Source organism: Seriola dumerili, unplaced genomic scaffold, assembly GCF_002260705.1.
Source record: "Seriola dumerili isolate Sdu_G_001 unplaced genomic scaffold, Sdu_1.0 BDQW01000116.1, whole genome shotgun sequence".
In the NCBI taxonomy this organism is placed as follows: Eukaryota; Metazoa; Chordata; class Actinopteri; order Carangiformes; family Carangidae; genus Seriola; species Seriola dumerili.
In genome coordinates, this window is record NW_019174371.1 from 2,016,744 (window position 1) to 2,040,511 (window position 23,768).

General features: G+C 41.7%; 2 protein-coding genes across 2 annotated transcripts in view; one reads left to right on the forward strand and one right to left on the reverse strand.

Annotated features, from left to right (window-relative positions):
• Positions 1 to 8,249, forward strand: nop9 (NOP9 nucleolar protein). Its single transcript, XM_022748121.1, has 12 exons — positions 1 to 31; positions 706 to 1,010; positions 1,660 to 1,896; positions 2,011 to 2,229; positions 3,880 to 3,987; positions 6,262 to 6,403; positions 6,532 to 6,724; positions 6,822 to 6,962; positions 7,158 to 7,277; positions 7,474 to 7,686; positions 7,789 to 7,894; positions 8,048 to 8,249. The coding sequence occupies exons 2-12, from the start codon at positions 785 to 787 to the stop codon at positions 8,200 to 8,202; spliced, it is 1,860 nt and encodes a 619-aa protein (XP_022603842.1). The 5' UTR covers positions 1 to 31; positions 706 to 784; the 3' UTR covers positions 8,203 to 8,249.
• A 6,793-nt stretch (positions 8,250 to 15,042) lies between these two features.
• Positions 15,043 to 23,768, reverse strand: part of rem2 (RRAD and GEM like GTPase 2) — a 29,121-nt gene continuing 20,395 nt past the window's right edge. Inside the window, exon 5 of the mRNA XM_022748116.1 lies at positions 15,043 to 16,426. Coding sequence (XP_022603837.1) covers positions 16,098 to 16,426 — 329 coding nt within the window. The 3' untranslated portion in view covers positions 15,043 to 16,097. The remainder of the gene's footprint in view (positions 16,427 to 23,768) is intronic.

Consider the following 23,768-nt stretch of genomic DNA (forward strand, 5'->3'; position numbering starts at 1 on the left):
GCCGCGTCTGTCGGGTCTACACGTCCCACACGTGAGTCGAACTACATTGTGTTTACTACCATAAAGTCTGTTTGAATCAAGTGGCATTATGCACGAATTAAGCTAAACATCTAATTTAAGTGTTCTTTAAAAACTTGTTGAAAACGGCCACTTGTTTCGATGAATATCGAGCTTGTTTCTGTCACAGGTCTCGTGTAGCGAGTTAGCATGAACGTCTCTCGGTCGACTCCTTTAGCCGAACTACTTTTGCAGAACACGTCAGTTTAATATATCACCGCGTATCGGCAACTATATTGACCTCATAAAACACGACGTATGATGTTACTTTGAATATCTAGTAGCTGGAGGTAAATTTGGCATACGTCGCCTTTCCCTACCAATGAAATATCTCTTGTTTACATTGAATTTGCGACTTCGCCTGTATATCAGTCCCCTCAGTCTTCGATCAAACCATCAGGTCTGGTAGATTGAAACATAAGAGTCGATACTGAGATTCTCTTTACTTGCTTGTTAGTTTTAGTCTTCTAAAACATATTGATCACAGAAGCAGCGTTTGCTATAATGTGGTCTCATTCCTACAGACATGAAAAGACTTAACCCTACCAATTAATCATTTATTTAATTAGTGAATCAAGTGGATGTGAACTTTCGCACTAGATCGTTATGATAAAGTCTCAGTGTCCTGTCATTTGTTTCCTATTCCAGACAGAAGATTAAATCAAACTCCTTCTCTAACAAGACCAAGACATTGCACCGATCACCTGCATGCTGTAAGGTTAAAGCTATGTTGGCAAAAGCGGAGGAAAAAAAGCCACAGAAAGGAGGAGGAAAGAAGAGGAGACACCCTGGGGAGGATGGGGAAGGAGAAGAGAAAAAGAAGAGGGGAGGAGAAGATGGAGAGAAGGGTCAGAGAGACGGTGGCAAGAAGCGCCTGGATGCCCTGAGTGTGGGCTATTTCCGCAGAGTTGGGGAAAGACTCGGTGAAGGCTTTGAAGATAACGAGGAGAGAGGTGAGGATAATTGTTTTTCTGGAGATCTGAGGGAGCTGGAAGCTAATAAATGTAGGGAATGTACAGCAGAAGGGCAAATTACATTACACCACCGTATCAGAATCAAAATCAGTGCTTTAGGGCTGAATTGTAAATGGGAGGAAAATCTTTCTCTGTCTTCTGAAATCAGTCTTATAATATCTGACGAGATGCGGAAAATCTCCCTTAACTTGAAAATTACTGAAATTATTTATTGATTATCAAAATAGTTGAAGACTTGAACATTAGCCCGCTGGGTAACGCTGGCACATTTACAATAATGTTGATTTATGTGCATTGTCCCTAAATAAATGAATGAAATGAAACTGAACTCTCTTTAGCTTTATTTCAAAAAGCCCTAGCTCTTACTGGATGTATATTAAGTAATATATTAAGTATATTGAGTTATTAATGTCTTCCTGTCGTCATATTGCCCACATGCTGATATGACAATGTTCTGCGTATTGCGGCTTATTGCATCATTCTACCCAAAATATAACAAGCAGGTCACGCTGCCTCCTTCTGCCCAGCTCCATCATAGTTATATGTTTGACTCCAGACCCTTAACAAAATTTCTCATCTCTGTTGAAACTTGTTGACTCTGTTGTATCGCTCTCATTGTCTCCCACAGAGATGTTTGTGGAGAATGTGCTCTCTGAAGTAAAAGGTAAAGCGACGTTGGTAGCGATGGACCGGACAGGAAGCATCACCCTGCAGCGGCTGCTCCCACTGTCCAGTCTCGAGCAGGTGGGAGAGGTGCTGGCTGAACTAGGTGGAGAATCAGGCTCAGAGTTTAAGACGGTCTCTTGTGATCGGTGTGGGGGCCACGTGGTGGAGAGTGCAGTCAGACAGATGTCCAGATGGATGGGTAAGATTATATGTTTCAATTCTCAGTGAATGACAACTCATCAAATTAGTGAAATCACACAAAACCACCAGTAAGGCCTCAGCCCTGTGTGTTTCTTTTCCATCTATCTTTTAGAGTTATCACAGAAGGAGCCGTCTGCTACCACAGAAGAAGAAGGAGGAGAAGAAGACGAGAGTTGTGGAGTGCTGGAGGCCCAGGTGTTGTCTTTAAGTCAGGTGGTCAGAGACAACAATGCAGAGTTCATCAAACATGTTCACGGCTCACACGTGGTCCGCACACTTCTACATGTGTTGGCAGGCTGTGTTGGACCCCCCCGCACTGAGTCCCGTCCAGGTACACACACACACACACACACACACACACACACACACACAAACTAACTACGTGGCCTAACATTGCGGTTTTCAAAGTCTGTCACGAGGTGTGTTTCCATTAAACAGCTTAATGCGCAATTTGAAGTTGTGAAGCTAAAAACGAGTAATGGAAATACGTGATAGTTCGAAAAAACGATCAAATGTCACAAAAAAATATGTACACTCACATGAAGTGTTTTTTTTTTTTTAAGACTGTTCGACAAATCAATAGTCCACAAAATAAATTGAAATGGCATTCAAGTCGTGGCACCTTCCATGTCACGCCCCAGGAAGCCAGATCCAACTGAGAGGCAGACTGCAGGAAATCCGCCGTCATGTTTCATTTTAATGACATCGCAAGAAAATAAAATCCAGCTTTGTTTTGACGACTTTTCTAAAAAATTGCGATGGAAACGTGGCTACTGTGAGCCCCCCTTACACAAGGTCTAGACAACTGTGCCCCAACCCCCCCTCATTTTGAGCTTCAGTATTAAAAAAAAAGAAAAAAAAAAAGGATTTTGTCACTGATTTTGGAACTACAGTTCCCATAATGCGTTTGGGGATGGAAGTGAAGTGAAACAGGAAGTGCAGTGTTGCTAGGAATTTAGTGAGATGATGGTTTGTAATGGATTACTTTCATATTAAAGAAAACTTTATTGCGCAGTGATTCTCTGGCAGGTTCGGGAGTTATAAGTCTGTGATTTCTAAGTGGATTTCTTGACGTTTATTCACGGCGGACATGGAGATAATGATATCGTCAGAAAGTGGAGGTCACATTGAATCTAAAAACTGGTTTATCATGTCCAATCATTGAGCTCATAATTAGGAACATCTGTCCACCTGCTTATTCATTCAATTATCCAATCAGCCAATCATGCGGCAGCGGTGCGATGCATGAATTCCTGCAGACACACGTCAGGAGCTTCAGCTAACGTGATCTCAGTGACTTTGTCCTTTTGTTTTGGTGCCAGACGAGCTGGTGTGAGTATTATTGAAACTGCTGATCTCCTGGGATTTTCACATACATCAGTCTCTGGAGTTTTAAAGAACCTGAACGGCCTCCATGATCTGTGTGTGTGTCTGTGTGTGTGTGTCACAGCCGCCGCTGCTGCTCCAGCTGCTGACTGTGTTGATAAATGAGGCACATCATTGGACCAGACAACAGTAACTAACTTTCAGTTGTTGTTAGAGCCCCGGCGTCTCCCTCTCACCTCATGTTGCATCTTTGCCACACATCTCTCCTTCCAACCTTCCCCTTTAATTCTCCCTTGGCAAGGCACGCTTCACCCCTGGCATAACACATGAAGCTTTTCATGTTGAATGTCCGTGGCCCCGCATCAGCCAGTGTCAGGCAACACTGGCACTGGTCGACAGTTTCTGACAGCTTCTCAGAAAAATGATTTCACCGATTCTGTGTTGTTCTTCACCTCAGTCTCCACTTCTCTTTTTATTTAAGAAAGACAGGAAGAAAATAAAGCTTGTGATAGTTGCCTTTGTCAGCAGGAGTTCTTTGAAGCTGACCCAGTGTGTCAGGACATTTACACCCCAAGGCATGTTCACTTTAAGCTTCTATTGATGCCATTTTTTTCTTTTTTTGATATTCTGGGTTGGTTTTTTTGTGTTTTTCCAGGTGTAAAAGAACGCAACGTTGCTCCCCAGCTGACAGACTTTGAGATCCCCACGTCATTTTGGTACGAGCTGAAAAGCCTCACGGAGACCTTGATGGAGAACGTTAATCGTGAGTCATCTTTTATCAAACCCCGGCATTGTATCCTTGTGCTAGTTGTTCCCTGAACAAAGGAGTCTTGTCTGTTAAAACTGCAAAACAAAGGGAACTATCTGTGTTTCTTTTCTCTGTTCATATCTATTTGGGGGTGTCAACAGGAAGTGGGCACGGCGTGTAAATAGGCTTAAACATCTGCTGTTCTTTCTTAAATTGATATTGCCTTTTTATAGATTTCATTTCATTTTTTAAAAAGGGTCTTCACAGACAAGGTCAGCAGTGACGTCTCCCTCCGCTTGTTCTCTGCCATGTGCAGGAACATAACAATTTCTTGGAATCAGAGAAACATTTGAGCCTTTTCAATGCAAGTGCAGACACTGAGGCGAGTCAGTGGGAAGTGCTCAAGGGCAACTGTTTTGAATAGAAAGTTGACTAGCGTGTTGAGTCTACATGATGAATCCAACCTTGAAGATTTAATATGGCAGCACGGTGAATGGTCTATAGGGCAAATGCACAAAGTGCAAGGAAACCTAAGTGGTTCCTAACAAAGCTACTACACAGAGAGTGAAGGACACAGTTTTGTTGAGGTCTGTCAATTTATGGAAACAAAACAGAGACACACAGCGTCTGGATAACTGAAGAGAGAGACAACATACTGTTTCTGTATCAGTCCCCTCCACGCATCACTCAGGGTGCAGATTTAAACTGTAGGTTTAAGGTGACCCATGAGTCTGACATGGTGTCATTTAAAAATTTAAAATGAATAAAGGTCTGTTTGCATGTGGGCAGATGTGACCAAACGGTGACCAAAGACAGTCTGCAGCAAAATTCAGAACACATCAAAAATTTAGGACCAAGTTAGAGATTCTAGAAGAATAAATAAAGTGTGTTGTGTAACATAAAGTTGAAGTTATGTAAGTAATATAAGGCTTAGCTGCAGTTATACATCTGTACGGTTCATTAACATAGATAAATAGGTAGATAAACTTTACTGTCATTCAAGCTAAACACCAAATGGTGCACGTTGAACAAAAAATTTGTTTCATTGGCTTATAAATGTAAAAACTGTAATACAACTACACTGCAACAAAGAAGTGCTAAACATTAAAATAAGTACAAAAATAAATATCTAAAATGAAAAAAAACTGCGTAAAAGATGCTGTATATTGCACATGATAGTATTTGTCTAAGGAAAAGAATAGTTTCATATTGAAGTCACTGTGGTTATCAGGATATGCCTGTATGTCTGTAAGCGATGGGACTCACTGACTTCCAGTTTCCTGTCGTCTGAACCCAGTCATGAAGCACAGAAGGATTTTTTTTTTTCTATCGGAGCAGAAACATAAATGATCGTGGGAAGTAAAGAACCTTCCTGATCAGCAATCCTCTCGATAGGGTTATGTATCATTTCCCACACGTGGATTAGTGTTTCCTCCTCTCTACGTCTCCAGCAGCTAGCGCCGTCTTTAAGCGTGGCGTTATAAAGTCTGGAGGTGGTTCAGTGTACTGTATTTGATTTTTTTGAACTGTGATGTTTGAACTGTATCATCCTTGTGTGTGTGCCTCCTGTAATACGTGCTTTAAGCTTTGTAAAATGTTGGCTGACTCCTGCTCTAAAAATGGGGTTGGAGGTTAGTTCGGGTTAATCCCTTTATCCCAAATCTTCTTCAGTGATATTGGAGAGCTGCACTTCTGCAGTAACGCAGAATAAAACGTGGATACTTCATGACCCTTCCCATAATTGGAGGGTGTTTTCTGCCTTCTGTGGCCCTGAATCATTTTTAAACACTGGTTTCACTATACTATAATTCTGCATGTAATGCCATCGTTCCTGTCTGTGCAGATTAAATTCTACCAGCAAAAAGATTTTATCTGTATATCACCATAGAGATCCTCATGCAGCCACTCACCAGTTGGTAAACAGGGATTTTACCGTATTCTAAATTGCAAATAAAAAAGGAAAAGGATGAGAATTTTTGCTGTTTCTTTCCATATTCCGTGAAGACATGATAACACAGGGTGAGAGGAGACACTTATGGGTAAAGAGATAAGCAAGCAAGTAAAAAAAAAAAGAGACTGGAGCAGACATGAGCTTCTACACTGAGCCAGATGAGTTAAATTATTTTTAAAAAACCTGCTTTGCATATGTTTCATCAGGAAGGAGAATGTGTTTTTGTTGAGAAACACTGGATGTAAATATAACCGTACCTTGCCACAGGGCTCCTTTTTTTTAAATTGGCAGAAAGTTTGAGTATTTTTCCTCTCCCTCCTTGTCTCCGTCCTCTCTAGTAAGTGTGACAGACGCCGTTGCCAGTGCAGTGTTTCAGACCATGTTGACCGTGTGTCACAGAAAACGGCCCAAGCTCTGCAAACAGCTCCTCGGGCGCGTCATGGAGTACCTGACGAGCCGCAGTGCTGCTCCAGGAGTGAGGTCAGAGACGAGTGTTGAATTCTACTTCATTGTAATTGATTTTTTTTTTTTTTTTTTTCAAAGATGTAACTGTTTAACGGGAAGTGTTGTTGTTGTTGTTGTTGTTGTTGTTGTTGTTTTCCCTGTAGTCCACTCCTGGTGTTTCTGAAGGATCAGGCCTCTAGCCGCCTCATCGAGACGATCATACAGCTATCCCACAAGTCCCTTCTCCGCGATCTCTACAAGAACCATCTCAAGGGTCAGCTGGTCGAACTGGCCCTCCATCCAATCGCCAACTTCCCCATACAGAGGCTGACGGCGGCCTCTGCCAAATACAAAGTGGTAGGTCGTACCATCTGGCGGAGCAGATGGAGAGTGATGAGTTTCTAACTACAGGGATAACTGAATTTACCTCTATGGCCCGTTTGTTTCTCTGTAGTTCCCGAGGTTGTTTGATGAGCTGGTCCAAGGAGTGGAGGCCATTTTAGCCGCAGGCCACATGGGGGTGATCGTCCAGCTGGCAGAGAGCTGTGCAGAAAGTGAAGAGAGACAGGACGAGCTGATGCAGTGTCTCCTGCGTGTAAGCCTCAAGGAGTGTTTGTTGTTGAGTTATATAGGTCCATATGGGTCTTGAATCAATATAACAATACCCTTGTTTCTATTTATTCCTCCCTCTTTATGACTGGGATGACTGAAACTCCATAACCACACTGTAAACGACTACTTCATGTTTGATTTATTGATAATGGATTCATTGATGTGTTTTGGCTTCCAGGCGTTTCACTGCGCTGAGCCCGGCTCGCGACACGTCAGCTGCCTCCCTCTCTTCATGTCCCTGCTCACCTACGAGGTGTACTACCACTGTGACACAGCAGAGGGCAGCACGCAGACAGAGGTAAGCAGCTGAGAGGAGTCAAATCAAATCGTCTCTGGGTTGATTTTAATCATAGTCTTGATATTTCGACTGATTTAGTAGCGAAAAGCAGCAGCACAAAGTCCTTTGAATACCAGTGAATCCCCCAGTGTATCGGTGTTGAATAGATGTTGCAGGTGCAGGGAGGTAAGGTTGTGGTTTTCTCGATCATTTCTAGGTCCCGCTGTCCTCCATCTGTTACCACGGCTCCCGGCTCGTTCAAGCGCTGGCCCGGTTCAAGGAGCGCTCGCACCTCCTCAGCAGCCTGCGCACTCTGAACCCTGCTGACCTCCTGACGCTGGCCTCTGACCCCGCGGGCAGCCACGTCCTCCAGGCCCTCATCACCACATCGAGCGACAAGGGCAGGGGCAAGATCCTCAAGAGAATGGAGGTACGAGTACAGGAGCGTCGACGGCTCATTAGAAGTGAAACGATTAGTCGATGAGGTGATCTTTGGGTTTTGGATCTTATATCTTACCATTTGTCCTCCCAGGGTCTGTATGTCCAAATGGCCTGCTCCAGGTTGGGCAGTCGGGTGCTAGAAGCCATATGGAACAGTGCATCAGTCAGTCAGAGGCAAAGCATCGCACAGGAACTAGGTAAAACTAACAGGGACATTAAATCACTTTTATATGGAATTACACATTTCATGCGACCCAGTGGCCGAGTGGTTAGGGGAACAATACCTTTTTTAAAAAAAATCATCATCATCAAAGGTATTAATTTGTTTCCTCTCCTATCTCCACTTTCAGTTCCAAGTGAAAGCCAGCTGAGGTCCGACCAGTTCGCTCGTCACGTTTGGGCCAAGTTCGCCCTCTCCCACTTTGTGCACAGACGAGCGCACTGGCAGGAAATACAGACCGGCGAGTCCAAGAAGCGGAAGCTTTTCAGTGACATTCTTGATTAGGAAGTGCATATTTGTATAATCTTTTATTGTTATTTGATATATATTTTGACAAAAATTCAAATAGAAAATTGTCCTTATTTGTGTTGTCTTTGAGCTTTTTAATTAGAGCGTGGGGCTGAAGGGACGTCGGCACTGTCAGTCTCAGTCAGGACAAACCACTCTGTTGCTATAAGGTTATGTGGCCTGTAGGGGCCGCTGGTGGAGCATTTATTCTTTGGGTCTTGTTTTCCCCATGTTCTAGGTTCTCAAATGAATAGAGCAGCTCAAGCTCAAATGTGTGAACATAGAGTCACTTAGAAAACTGTCTGAAACTGACACAGACACACAGCTGACACGACTAATCTTCTTTTAGTTTGTTTTTTTACAATTAGAATCTCAGCACGACTCTCAATATATAATACAGTGTGTATATGTATACATATATATATGTACACACTGCATGTTAAATATAAAAAAGACGGTTTGGTACATTTCAGACATTTGGGGAAAAACACAGATGAAAATTATCAGACAACCCTTGAAGCTATAGTGGATTGTTGAGTTCCTCTGAATCTAGTGTTTCCTCGTAACTCCTTCACGGAAGCACAAACAAATTCAGGCTGTTTTAAATCGATCTGTGCCTCAGCAGTGAGCTGCTTTTGTCGCAGGTCTGTTGGAGACACATTTGCTAAGTCACAGAGGAGAACATTGATTAGAAAATTGGTTTGAAGGAGGAGGACCTTTATCCTGGCAGATGCTTCTCAGTGGAGAGGAAGCACAGGGGCCGAGGAGCCACGCTGCAAGACGGCACGTGTTGTCTGTGTGGGAACAGCAACAAAGAGCATCATACCTCTAGGTAATAAATACACTATCAGCACGCAGATCTCAATACTGTACTGACAGTGTCCCTATGTGATCACCTCATAATGTACAACTAGGGGTTCGTTTCTAGTGTGTTTTTACATCTTTGAAGCGTATTATTTTAACAAAGACATTCATTCCTAAGATCATGGGAATTATTTCAACATGTGAGGCAGAAAAACATAATGATTTAATTAATAGTAATTCAGTCCAACACAGTCCTATAATGAATGCTACTTGAGCTTGAAAGCGTTCACACTGTCAGAGTTGTCTGAAGGTGTGGAAACAACAGATGTGTTGATTCAACATTATGGTAATTTTGAGGCTGTAGGTTGTTTGATTGATTTATATTATGACATTTTTCTGATATTGGCAACGCTTCTTTTAATATACATCTAATATACACAACACCAAAATACGGATGTCGCATAGAATTACATCAACACAGTCATATAGATGGATAGAATAGAAATATATTTCGTATTGCGCTGCATTACATCAGTGAGGCGTCTCTATTTTCAGTCGGTGTACAGAATGTAAAGTAATGAGAACCACCCTTCACTAAAGCATGTCTGGACCTAGAGACCAATTTTAAAAAGAGCTTGGCACTGAGGAGGATTTAAAGGATCAGTTCACCCAAATCTGTTCAAAAAAACAAAACACATTTTTCCACATTCCTCTGGCATCAGATAGTTTCATTTGGCTTTATGTGGGGAGGTTTTGATATGCCACATGAATACAAGTGAGGTGCATTTATATCTTGTTTGTGATGTTGATATCATAATGAGGCTCCCTGACCGTTCCTCTTGCAGAATATAAAGCCGAACTGTCGGCTATGTTCATAAGATATTTCATAGTCTGAGTATATGCACACGCCCATGAAGATGTAATGGGTCCACTATAGGACACTTTAGCCACTTCAGCCATTGGATGCTGAGCCTGATTTTGACAGTGGCCTCACTAACTCACTGCCGAGCCATGATGGCCTCATCTCTCAGTTATAGTGCGTCTTGCACAAACACTACTGATGCAGAACGTGTGGTCGTGCAGGTGACTAGGGAGAAAGCTCAGTTTAAATGTACCTAGTAGTCGAATCTGTATTTGAATCAATAGTTAGATGCTTAACTTAGCATAAAGATTCAAAGCAGTGGGAAACAGACAATGTTGTTGAAAGCTAACAAAATACACCCAGCAGCACCTCTGAAGCTCATTAATGAACACATTTTATCTAATTTGTTTAATGCACATAAAAAAGTATAAAAGGAGCATTGCTCCATTGTTTTATGGGGTTATGTGATGGACTGAATCTAGGCTGGGAACAATAACCACCCGTTGCCTGTGATACAGTTGCTATTGATGGTTGCTTGGCAACCTCACGGTGACATTTCTAGGTCTCTGTCTGAAAACACACCCTTATTCACCTATTCTCTAGTATCTCGACATCCTATTTTGTGCCACAGACATCCAATAATTTCCACTATAGTGAGTAGTAAATTGAGATTTTGGACATGAGTTTGAATCACTATCATTTTGTTTCATCTCTGACAGATTTGCAGACTGTAATAGTTGTATATATACAATGCATTGCATGTACATTGCATCAATGCTGCTTTTTTTCCATTGCACAAATTTCAGGATTTGTATTTTAAATGTAGTGCACTATACAGTAAAGGGAGTGACTATGGACAAGGTCCAGCTAATCACTGCTCTCAGCTCAGAAATAGTTTCACGAAAGAAAAATTACTGTAAAACTACAACTTGTCACTTTTAAACAACTTTCTGAACAGACAAGACAACAGACAACATATAGCATGTTCATTTTGGAACTATGTCCCTCTGCTTTCAGTCTTTGTGCTAAGCTAAGCTAAGCTAGCATCTCCTGGTTCCAGCTTCATATTTACCAGACAGAAGTGAGAGCATATCGATCCACTCATCCGACTCTCTGCAAAGAAAGAAAATGATTTTACCAAAATGTCACATAGTTCTTCTGAAGAATGTGGTTTTATGAGTTTTTAGCTAGTTCAGTCATGTTCAATCATTATCCAAGATATTCCCCATTACAACGTTGAGATCAATACTAATCTCATGACGGCATCTAGTTGTAGTCTTGCAATAATTTGCAGAACATATGGCTTTGCTGTCACCTTTTGACCTGCTATTAATCCACATTACTGGAAATGTGGGGAGCATTGCATGAGGCATTAAGCCCATAATGAGGCTGATTTGTGCCCTCCTCTTCAGCCCACTATTACAGTCACTTGGCCTGATGGTTGCTCCTGCTTTGACAAACCAGTACTAATTACATGTGCTTCATTCTGAGCGTGACGTTCAAGCGAGACTGGTCTGGTTCATTCTCGCTCCCTTTTGTTGTTTTGTTATTATAGCTCTGTGCATGTATAATCGGCTCTGTGCGCTCGGGAGACAAAGCAGAGGAACAATGACCTTTGGTGTACAGAGCCATTGCTGCTTGAAAACAAATCACATGGATTCCCCAGGGATTCAGCAACGCTCCCTTCAGTGCCACTCAATGTCTGTCCGCACTAGTGTACGGCCATCACTGCAGCCTCCACATGCACTAGTCTATCCCCAGTTACACTTCACAGACCATTTCCAATATTACCTCCCAGCTAACATGCCTACACCCACACCTCAGGAAAATATGCATCTCATTAGATATGCACAGCGCTCACTGAAAATAGTCTTTCTTTGATACAAAGTGAGGAGTAAGTTCGACAGGCTTTCACTGACGCACAGTAGGTGGTTTTTTCGTCTTTCAGGCTGCCTCTGTCTTCCCTACTCTTGAGAAGTATTCTTTTGCCCGAAAATCACAGGAAATGCCCACAGAGTGAGTCAGCGACAGAAAGACGAAGAGAGGGAGGATTTCTGTCACGATTCGTGAGACTGATAGGGTGTCACGAAAAGAAATTGTATCATATTGTCCTCATTTCCCTTTCTATTTCCTGCGGGCTTCTGTGTGGCTGTCATATGTATGCTATTATCTGACAGCTATCTGACCTGTTTAAGTGTGATAAAATCCTTTTTGTGTCAGTTTCAATTCTGCGAGTCATATTGTATAAAATCCAGCCTGCCTCAATTGGAGGAGTTCAGCTTATCTCTGTGCTTATAACAATCTGTCTCTTATTCACCTACTGGCGTAAAAAAAAAAAGTAAACACAAACAAAAAACCTCCTCTTTCTGCAAATCAACATAAATATAGGACATATGAGATGCCAAAGGACTCTAGGACTCATCGTCTCCTTGACAACCGTCTCCAAGCAACCATTACTCCTCAAAGCATTTCTCCAGCCCCATCTCTCTCTGACTCCCTCTCTCTCTCTCTCCCTCTTCAACCCCTCTGTCTCTTTGCCAGTTTGCCGTCCTCTCAAGAGTCCTCCCATCCTATCCACTCCAAACAGTTACTGTACCAGCATCAGAACCCTGAAAATTGCAGCCATCTGATGTGATCTCATGTGATTGACTGTAGGGTACAGTGTTCCCGCTTCTTAGCCCGAGGTGCTTCACTACACCTGCCCAAGACTAGGGTGGAGCAGACAGAGGGGAGGCTGACAGAGATGTTTTCATAGTTTCTGTGCAATTATTTTTTTGAAGAAAGCGAACGAACTAAAATGCTTTTGTGGTGCGTCAAATTACCTGCTTAGTGATTAGAAATCAAATCCCAATCCCTAGTAGATCATTAGCTGTGGTACTCAATGTTAAGATATTATACACTGTGTTGACCATGTTGTTAAAAGTAGACAATAGGTCAAAAAAAGACTGGCTTTTATTTTTCTGAATCTACTTTATCCAAAAGTGTTTTATGGACTGTCAATTCATAAATTATCTGTGTAACTTTATTTTTGGCCTCTGGATTTTTCATCTGTAGTTAATGTCCTATTTGCATACAGTTGCTTGATTGATTATGTTGTAAGGCAAGAGCTCTTAAATTACAAAGAAACATTTTCTCACATCTAGTAGTATTTAGCCAGTTGGTTTGAAGATACCATTTTTTGACATATCTATCCCAATACACTGGAGGTAAGTATAATTACATCTGTGGTTGGAATTGGCCTTTTTTTTACCTTTAAAAGACTCAAAGGAGGCGTCACTTTTCAGTGACAATGTCCTTTACTGTAAATACATAGAGCACGCTATGAACAATTTACCCTGGAAATACTTTCCACTGAAGACGTGTGTATGAGTATGAAAACTGTTCACAGCGTGCTAGGTGGATTACTTAGAAAAAAAGTGGTTCTTAAACTCTTTCTATTATGCCCCCCTTTAGGGAGGCCACCAATTCACTCTCCCTGATGTATAAATTCATAACATCCTGAACCGGGGAACAATTTGGGGGAAACTAGTGACAAAAGGGCCCAAGTTGAATTGTATTTTAGTTTTTACAGACAGAAAACACAGTAAAGGACTCCTGCTATTTTGACAGTGAACTTGAAACTCAACAGCAAGATAATCTTAAGAGCCTGCCAGCATCAGAGCAACCTTTTGACTTGTCACACCAGGAAAAGCACAAGAGGAACTAAAAACATTAACATGTCTCAGTTCCAGGAATTACTGCAAATACAAAACACCAATTAATAATGATATTAGTCACATCCGTGTTAGACGAGTCACAATGTCTGCTGTGAAAAAGGTCCATTCAACTTTAGTTTTCCCTCCTGGCCAGCCACTGTGGGAACCACTGATCCAAAGTAACAAGCACACCAACTCTGGAAAGAGATGTGGTTTTTCTATTTTTCAATGGTGTGGGCGCCAGAAATGAAATGTCCATTGTATTGGGATGATAGCAGAAATCTCAAATCCTGGCCAAACAATATGAATGGTTAGATACCATTACAGTTATAAAATATGTAATTTAGATGAGCCAACTCTTTAAAGTCTTAGCGTAGTGCCGTGGCTCCCAACCAGTATGTACTTGTACCACTTAGGGGATACTTCTGCATTTATCAGACGGTATGAGGACAAGTTGTGGTGTAGCTCAACTACTTTGAAAATAGGTGAAATTACAATTTCATTTAAAAATACATTCACATATTGAGTCAGCTTTAACACTGAACTATGTGTTGTGACAGAGTGCATAAAAACTATTTAGCAAATGAGCAGAGAAGTTAAAATATAATAATAAAAAGTTGAAGTAGTTAGCTTAAAGTAGACAAACAATTGAAATAGCGCAAAGTCACAGATAAAAGGATGAAATTGTTAGCTAAACGTTGATGCAGTTAGCTAAAAGTAATGGACGAAAAGGCTGAAATGGTTAGCAAAACATAAACAGTTAATGCAGTTAGCTAAAAGTTAATTGATGAACAATTCAAACTGTTAGCTCAAAGTGACTGACCAAAGGTTGAAACAGTTAGCTAAATGTGGTGGATAAACAGTTGTAATAGGAAGTTAAAAGTCGTCCGTACGATGTAGCTTCTACTACTCCAAGTGGAACTACGAACTTGAGCAAACCATCCTAAATACTGACAGTTCAAATGTACTATTTTTTTAATTACAATTAACAGTGTTAAACACCATCCAGTTTAAAATCAGTTTAAATGAACATATTTGGAACAAGCCAGGTGGTGTTGATTAAGTTTTTCAGTATAAGATAAAAAAAGGTTGAGAACCACAGCCATTAGAGGACTAAAGCATTTTGGTTTTTATATTGTCATCATTAAAAAGCTAACTTGATGCATCTCTCAAAAAGCATGTGCTCTGATCTTGAAGTTCATATTGCTTGGTCTTGGTTCATATTCTTCCCTGATGCAGTCTATTTTTGACCTGAGATTTTGTTACAGCCACAAAGTGTTGACGTCGCATGATTTTACTGCGTAGTCCTAAATAGAACAACTGTCCTGAGAGGATGGCTCGCAGTCTGTCTAGAGGCTCATCTGATGACCTGTCACGGCATCCCTCAACCTCGTGAAGACTGTAATGAGACATTCATTTTATAATGTTGGTGAGAAAAAAGAAAAAAAAAAATAGGACAAGACACTCATTCAGGATGTCAAACAAAAATTTTATTCTCAGTGGAAAGATGACAGTGTTTAGTAGACGGTGACAAACGAGTGAGCATGTGTAAGTGACGCCGCCACGCTTGACGAGATATCCAAGCAACGTTTCCAGAACGTTCTCTTTTGGGTCACCTGTGTGGCCAGCCCCCACAGAATTCAGTCTCCACACACATGGTTAATGCCAGAGGGTAAAAAGAGAAAAATGAAAACATCAAACAGCCACAGGTAGATTTTAGGTTTTCTCTCGTTTGTCCTCCTGTGCTTCAAGAACACCCCAGTGTTCTGTGACTCAGCTTCAACTGGAGAAAAGTTCAGTCCGGTCATCCTTGTTAACGTCTCATTCTTTATAGGAGTTTTGACCTTTTTTCTTTCGCTCCACATCCTACGGTAAAGGGTTCTTTGTGCTGATCACTGGTGATGCATTCAGCGGAAATATGGCTTGGGCGCTGATGTCTTTAGCTTTGTATAAAAGTCACAGATGAATATATGCCATTGGTGGTATCAAACACTTCTTTAAATCAGTACGGGAAACAAAAGGTGGATGCAGTTTGAAGGTTGTGGCTAGTAAATAAAGGGTCATGCCTTTGATGGCATTGCTAGAGACACTAGCTAGATTGTGCATTAGCTATTGGCCACTGAGGTACGGTAAATCCAGTATCATGTAATTGTAAAACCTACAGGGTCATGTCTTATATCGTCTACTCGGCATGCTATAAAACAAGGTCTACAATAGGTTTACATTAGATTGCTATCAGTCTCTATATAATCAGTGCGTGCTACTTGATTATGTGTTTACTTGTGACCCCCCCCCACCCCCTTTCTCCACCCTTGACCTTTATCTGCCATTGCTAAATTTGTATCCTTTTATCCCTCTAATTTTCTCACTCACCTCCTAGACCCTCCATGTAATCATCTGCTCCTCCCTACTATCTTCCATTTGACCTCTTCGCCTCCTCCATCTTTCACCCCTCCTTCATATCTTTCCATCCAGTGTGTTTGTACATGTGTGGGAGTGTGTCTCTTTGCTTGCGTGTACGCATGTGTGTGTCACAGTGCACTGAGGTCGTGGCAGGAGCGAGACTTCTGGCGGAGGATCTTGCTACCCCGGTGACGGCTCATCTCCCGGTAGCGTCCCCTATCCCGGTCCCGGTCTCGGCCGTACGACCGCGGTACCAGCCCCGCCAAGAAGCGTTTGGCCCGGCTGGTTAGGCTCTCCCTGCGACCTGACCCGGGGTCCCCGTCGGTCCAGCCGGGACCCACACAGTCGCCCCTTGCAGTCCGAACCGCCGCCTCCAGCAGCTCGTTGGTGCCGTGGTCCAGGGAGGCTGAGAGCTCCAGGTAGAGACAGTCAAACATCATGGCGCTGGATTGGGCCTCTGGTGAGAGAGAGAGAGAGAGAGAGAGAGAAGATAGATTTTAGAAACGTGTCTGGATTGTGCTCATTTTAAATAATTGAGGATTCACAAACTGGCAGCTGCAAATGGCAATTAGAGGCAGCAATTTGAAATGTAAGGACATTAGATCCTGAAGCCAGTAAACCATCCGCAGCATGGTAACGACCCAGCTGGTATGTGATGTGCATCACCACAAGTTAATATCTCTGCATCAACAGCTCACTTGCGGCTATTTTGAAGACTCAGTTAGACTCTTAAGTGTTAGTTTGTTACTTCTTACGCACCAAATTGAGACAAATAGAGTCGATCTGCAGCCTCTCACTTTGGAGGGATGTGACTCTCCTCTCTGTTTAGTGCGCTTCCTAAATCTTGCCTGATAACAAGGACAGTGAAAGAGAAATATGCACAGTCCTGTTCTATAACGCTGATGTATTACAGTGGATACTACTACACAATAGGCCTTTATGCTTCCAAGCTAAAAAATTACCATAATTTGCTTACATACTCGGTGTTTTTCTTCCTTTCAACCACACATTATTTATCAGTGGATGCAGTTTGCTCAGTTGTCATGGAGATGGATTAGTTGGCATATGGCATACGACATATGAAAGCTCTTGAAAAAGCTAGTAAGTGGATCTTGAGTTTTGATTTTTTTATTTTGGGAAGTATTTGTTTTATCGAATCAGTCATTTCACTGAAAAATTTACAGGACAAAAAGTATCTCTGTGGTTTGATACGACCATATAAGTCAAGGTCCTCCCACTAGCTTTTTCCAGAGCTTTCATGTCTCACGACGGAACTGATGAGGACCATATGATACAGTTGAAAGTTCGGGGAAAAGTATGTACAGTAAATGGACCTTGAGATGGGATTGTTTTGTCAAACTACTATTGCAAATGAAGTCACAAAGCAAGGAATGGTTAAAATTAGTACTTTTCAACAGAGATATTACCAAGTATTTGTGCTGCCATTTTAAAATCTGAATTTTTTCATACCAGTTTTCATTTGCTTTTCAACATCACATTTAAAAATCTTTTATTTAGTTAAACTAATTAGCCTTCATCATATTGTATTGTTTGTAAAATTAACATCCTTTTGAAAATCTGTCTCGTTAACAGTTATAAATGAAAAGACGGAGCCAGACAGACGGTGATGGCAGGATGGGGTTAACGTTGCCACTAGCTGAGTTGTGTAAGCTCAAATCTCTTGGCTGCAGCTCAAATGGGAAAACGTTTTCTATCTCAATGTGACTCTCCTGGATAAGGACAGGTGACTAAATGTGTTGTTGACAAGGCTCAGTATCTCAGCTAAAAGCGCCTGTTTGTCTCTGGTCAAATAAGCAAAGCTATGATAAGGAAAGCTGACAGATACAGATCACTCAGCAACAAATGGGCTTCATTGTCAGCTCAAATAGCTTTTTTTTTTTTTTAACTATACTTGAGGTTTTGCTTTATTCCTGCTCTGCTCGGAGCCAGTCTGAGAGTTCATGAGCAGCTGTGTGCAGAGAGGGCTTTTAAATCTCACCGTTGGTATTCATAATAACGCAATAAAACTAACGCTGTATGAACTTCAAATGATTGCAAAGTGCTAGCAGCGGGATGAGGTTACTGGTTGATGAATTTTGTGTGTATTTCAGAAAAACTTCTGTAGAAGAAGAAGTTTTTTCTTCGTTTAGAAAAATAATTCCAAGCACTGTTAATACCCTGAAGTACTGATAAAAAAATTCAAATAATCTACTTGCTAGAAGATAAAAACATAGCTCATAAATACAGCAAATTAAGTGAGATAAGCTCTTTAAAAACTTCAATAATGAATAATATCAGGGAAAACAAGTGGCTACTACCCGTGTGATATAAACTGAACAGGCCAGAACTACTGAGGGGACAAAATGGTTTTTCGATTAAAAGCCATGTTCGGCAGAAATCTAGAAAAGAAAGGGGGGGGGGGGACCCACCAGAACTTGAAAATACAGCCGCCCTCCTGCAGCTCTGCCCCCACAGACATATGCACACGCTTCATACACATGCATAGCAACACAAGCAACACAACCACTGCTGTGAGCCTTTGGCTAATGTTAGCAGACGGCTAAACTATATATACAAATCTACCTACACAAACAACTACTGCAATACATTTCCATATTACATTACAGGAAAATGAAGTTAGCAGCCAGATGGGCTCGATTTTCTACAGCCTGAAAACTGAGTCAAGAGGATCTGCAGACATCTAGTTTGCTCTCAGACCGCTTCAATTACAATACGCTGATAGATGATTATGGAATTTTTGCAGATTGACGCCAATCCATTACTCCCTCCCCCAGCATTAACTGTCACCTTTAATTCTTAATATACTATATAATAATACTTTTTATTTTCATTTTCTGGTTGCAAATGCGAAATGGGAAAAGAAGCTTTCATTGAGACAGACACTGAAATAATTACTGTCGGATGTAAATGTGTGCTGCATTTTGCATCAGCTTTGACCTGTTGTACCTACTGCGCTTTATACACGTTGCTGTTGAGTACAATTAACGATCAGCGAGAATAGTTCAGCTATATTCACCTTTATTTTTTTTCCCAGGTAATGAGGTTGTTTAAAACATGTCTAATCAGTTGTGAGGTTGCCCTCTGCACTCTCTTATAAAACGCATGTCAATGTGATGTCATGTCCCCCATATCTAAACAATCAAACTGAAGTGTTAATGTTTTCGTTGTGGGGAAAAAAAGACATGGTTTGTAAAGTTTGAAGAGTTTCTCTGGATGACTAGATATGACGATCTCAACTCAAGGACCTCTGCTGATGTTTTCCTGAGCTTTCAAATGCACGCTCTTTATCAGTGGATGGAGTTTTCCCATTCGTCGTGGAGATGCCTTTGACATCGATACTATGAACAGTGTCTAGAATGAACTTTCACGCCTAACTTCTAAATCCACATGGAGCAAACTTCCTCTGCTGATGAAGACTATGTGATATGGTTGACAGCTCTACAAGAAGCCAGTAAGCAGACCTTGAATTTAGATTTTCAGCCCCCCCCCCCCATATGGTTGGATATGATTATCTTAACTCAAGGTCCCCCAAACTAACTTTTATCCAGAGCTTTCAGCCACATTTTCTTCAGCATTGGATGAAGTTCGCTCAGTTGCCATGGAGATAGATCTGTTGACAGGGGATGAGCAAACTCCATCTGCTGATAATGACCATGTGATACTGAAAGTGACAGAAAAAATGTAAGTGGTATATTCGTTTTTTCGTAGAGCGCAAGCATATAGGCGTCAGTGTTACACAGGTGTTACAACAAGCAGAGCTAGATTTGATCTGGGTGTAATAATCCACCCGCACAGCAGCTGTCGGCCCACTGCAGTGTCACCTAAAAGTGGGTGAGGTAAGAGAGGGAGGAAAAAAGACAAATCCCAAACCAGATCAACACAGCTTATCCTAATGCCCGCGACAGCTGATTGAATTGAATTTAGTCTTTATAACTTGTTAAGAGAGTGTTTGGGAAATTGAATTGGAGAGGAGAGGAGAGGATCCGAGGTGAGGAGATGAGGCGAGGAAATAAGGAGAGGAGAGGAAACAAGCAGAGGAGAGGAAACGAGCAGAAACGAAGCAGTAAGGAGAGGAGAAGAGATGAGAGAGGAGGAGAGTGAAGATGAGACAAGAAGTGGAGAATGGGAAAGACGGAGAGGTACCGAGGAGAGAGGAGAGAAGAGGAGGAGAAGAAGAAGTAAGGAGAAGAGAAGAGAGACCAGAAGAGGAGAGGAGGAAATAAGAGAGGAGAGGAGACAAGATAAGATAAGGAGAGGGGGAGAAGGGGAACGATGGAGAGGTACCGAGGAGAGAAGAGAAGAGGAGAGGAGACAATGAGGAGAAGAGGGAAAAAAGGACTACAACAGAGTACAAGGAAAGGAGAGGAGAGGAGGGAAGAGGAGAGGAGACCAGACAAAATGAGGAGACCAGAAGAACAGGAGGAAGAGAAGAAGAGGAGAAGAGACAAGAACAGCAGCTGTAGAAGAAAACAAGAGACGATAGGAGGCGAGAGGAAGCAGGGGGCCACCCGAAGGTGATCACAATGTAGGGTCCCTCCCTGCGTGCTGACAAGGAGAGAGAAGGGATGGAGAAAGAGACAGACGGAGAATAAAGTGAGAGTGGCATTAAGCTGAATAGGAAGAAACATATGAGTCATGAAGAAAAGGGAGATGCTGAAAGGAGATGACAGGCAAGATGGCATAGGAAATGAACTAGGAGGAGGAGGAGGAGGAGACGGAGAGAGACATACAGACAGAAATAATGCCGACTAAGCAAACCGAGCCAGAGTGCATATTAATCAAAGCCCTGAGGAGCAGGGCCACACCACAGCCATTTTGAGCAAATGATAAATATGTTCTCAGTGTGAGAGAGGGTGTATCACTGTGTTAAGGAGGGATGTAGCAAAGGGGGGCGAGAGGTGAGACATAGCAGAATAAAAGTGTCACTGTACATGCCATAAATAGACTTTATGACTTCAGCTCCCTCAGCCAGGCCCTGGGTTTTTTAAAGGAGGATGTTAGCTAGCCGGACAGGCCAGTCAGCTTCCCCTATCAGGCTCACATATCAGAGAGAATACATGTGGTTTATCCAGAGAGAACATAAGAACATCCTTGTCAGGCGCCCGGGAACAAGGATGAAATATTTCCATATTGCTGACCACTTCGGTCCTCCTTTTCTGTTTTGGGTTTTTTGTTTTTTTTTGTTTTTTTATGACGAGAGAATATGCTGAGTACAGGCATCTCTCATTATTCATTCCTCACCTTCTGCTCTCCTTCTTCCCCTTGTGTCATTAAGTATAAACTGAAGCCGTGACCGAGTCGGCAGCAGTGTGCAGGCGCCGATGTGCAATGATTTTACACTTGCTGCCTCTCTTTAAATTGCACAACAAAGCAAACCAAACAAGATTTGACCCACACGATAAACAGACACTCACACATTTCTCAACATGACTCCTTGTAGGATTACTCCAAGAAAGCATGATAATGATAAAGACAACGCAATCAGCTGTTGATTCATTTTTCTAAGTATGTACAATATGTTTTGTTGGAACAAAAAAAAATAGAAAAATATTACAAATACAAAATACGTATTCTAGACCTCTGGAAAGAGACTCTATAATGGTAATTAAGTTTTGAGGATTAACATTAATTTATCAACTGTAGTTCGATCGTCAACTATTACCCTTCAAATGCTTTTTTTTTTTTTTAGGATTAAGAGACCAAACTTTTACTTTATGTTTAATAACATTAAAGAGGCATGAAGTAAATTTTGGCCACCAGGGGGCAGAGAAACTCAAACTGTCATCTCATGGTAATGATGGGCAGACGGAGTCAGAGGAAAAGCTTTCAGCCATTCTTTCTGTTTCTGATGAAAATAAAAATATGATATGGGGCTTTAAACTCAGCAGGCACAGTCACATAGTGATTTACGACTTATAGCGGATCTTCAATACATCACTCATCTAATTGTTTCATATGTGTGCAATAAAAGTCCTCGTGCTATTTAGCCTCAGTAAATATAAAATACTTTTTTAGCAATGTGCTACACTCAAATAAATAATTAATGGTTTGTTCAAAAGGCCTGATTATATGAAATAGTTTGGTTGACAAAATACATTATAACACATTATTGGTAATGTAGTGTAGCCCCACAGTGAAACTACTTCCTGATTGTTATTTAAGTGAGATTTTATGAATCGCAATGAAATGTGATATGCTGTCCTGGAATCAGGCACATTTCTTCTCATACACATTCTAATGTTTTCCTGGTGTACTCCGCCAGTGTGAAAAGCCCTCGAGCAGATTGTTTAAATGCACAACTTTAGCATTAAAGCGTTAAAGCGTTAAACTGAATGAAGCCCTCTTTGAAGCATCAGTGACGGTTGAAGCATCGGTCATGTTGTGGGACTGCACTGAAACAGTGTGATTCATAGGTGTGAAACAAGCTTTGGTATCGTCTGCCCATCACTAGCTAATGAAGATGATATGGCTAATGTGCTAGCGAACTACTCCACACCTAGCGCACACGGAGCGTCTGCATCACATTTTAGCCGTATTTCTAGCCTTTCTATTTAGCTTCGCTTCAGCCTCCGACAGCTCCTTCAGCTTTACAAATTGCTCTCCAGTTATTCATTTACTTCACGTCTCGTCTGTTTTGGGGTGACAGCAGTGAACACTTGGCTAGCCTAGCTTCTTCGCTGTGGTTTTATATGAGGCTTTCACTCATACCTACAGTCAGAAGTCCAAAACAGCCAAAGGAAACCAATAAAGAAAGAGCTAAAAAGAATGTAGAGCTGCAGAGGTGAGAGGTAACATCAAAGTGCTTTAACATTAAAAGCTGAGTCAAGTGGATGCTAACAGGCTACCATTACTTTCCCATCTGGACAGATTCTTCTAAGGAGTCATAATTTAAATTTCTACTGTATGTGGCTTCTGACAGTTTCTGCAGATGACAAATGAGAGTTTAAAGTCTCTCACAACCAGCAGCAGTGCTTTAGGGAGGCAATTTAGCTTTTTCTGAACAGGCACAAAAAGGCAGCATTTGACAGAATGGGCAGTTCGCCGGGAATGTCTTTGAGAAAAGAGCTGCAGAGCAATCTCTTTCATACTGGCAGGGAAAGACATAGACACACTAATATCAAATATTTCAAGCTGAGGTTAACATCACTTAAATGACGTATGGAAAAGCCAGTGCATTTGTGTAACACTTGCCACATAGCTTCCCTTTGTTAAAAAAAAAAAAAAAAAATCCTCATTGTGAAGGTTTAAAAAGTCAATCTTTCTTTCAAGGACAGCAAAACCAGCCTCACTCTCTCTCTCCGTGCACATAATGCCTGACACACATCTCTTATTCTCCCATTCATACACACACCATTCTCATGCATTCACCCTTGCCTCTGTCACTCCTCCCTCCTCTCGTCTCTCTTATCACAGTCCTCGCTGTGAAACAGCCTCACTCACATCAAGCAGCAGAAAGGAGAGAGATGTGGGGTTGGGCGTCTGGCTTGTTTGTGCCTTTGCTGCGTATGTGTTCACACAGGCAGTTGCGCATGTATGGCGAGTACAAACATAATGATGGTAAGAGCAGCGTCCTGTGAGAGGGAGATAATTCAAACAGAGATGTGCTATCTGGGAAAAAAACAAAACGCAACAAAAAACCCACTGTCGGAGCCGAGGGACACAGAGAGATGGAACCTCTCCAGAGGATTAGATAGGGAAGGATAAGGTAATGTTTGGAAATGCAGAAAAATACGGGAGTCTTTATGTTCGACTTAATGATGTGAGACATTCACAAAGCA

Excerpts from the sequence above, each read along its gene's own strand:
- nop9 (XM_022748121.1), top strand. The coding sequence starts at position 785 with ATGTTGGCAAAAGCGGAGGAAAAAAAGCCACAGAAAGGAGGAGGAAAG. Across the intron at positions 6,404-6,531 it reads AGTGCTGCTCCAGGAGTGAG|TCCACTCCTGGTGTTTCTGA; the intron begins GTCAGAGACGAG and ends TTTTCCCTGTAG. Across the intron at positions 6,725-6,821 it reads CCTCTGCCAAATACAAAGTG|TTCCCGAGGTTGTTTGATGA; the intron begins GTAGGTCGTACC and ends GTTTCTCTGTAG.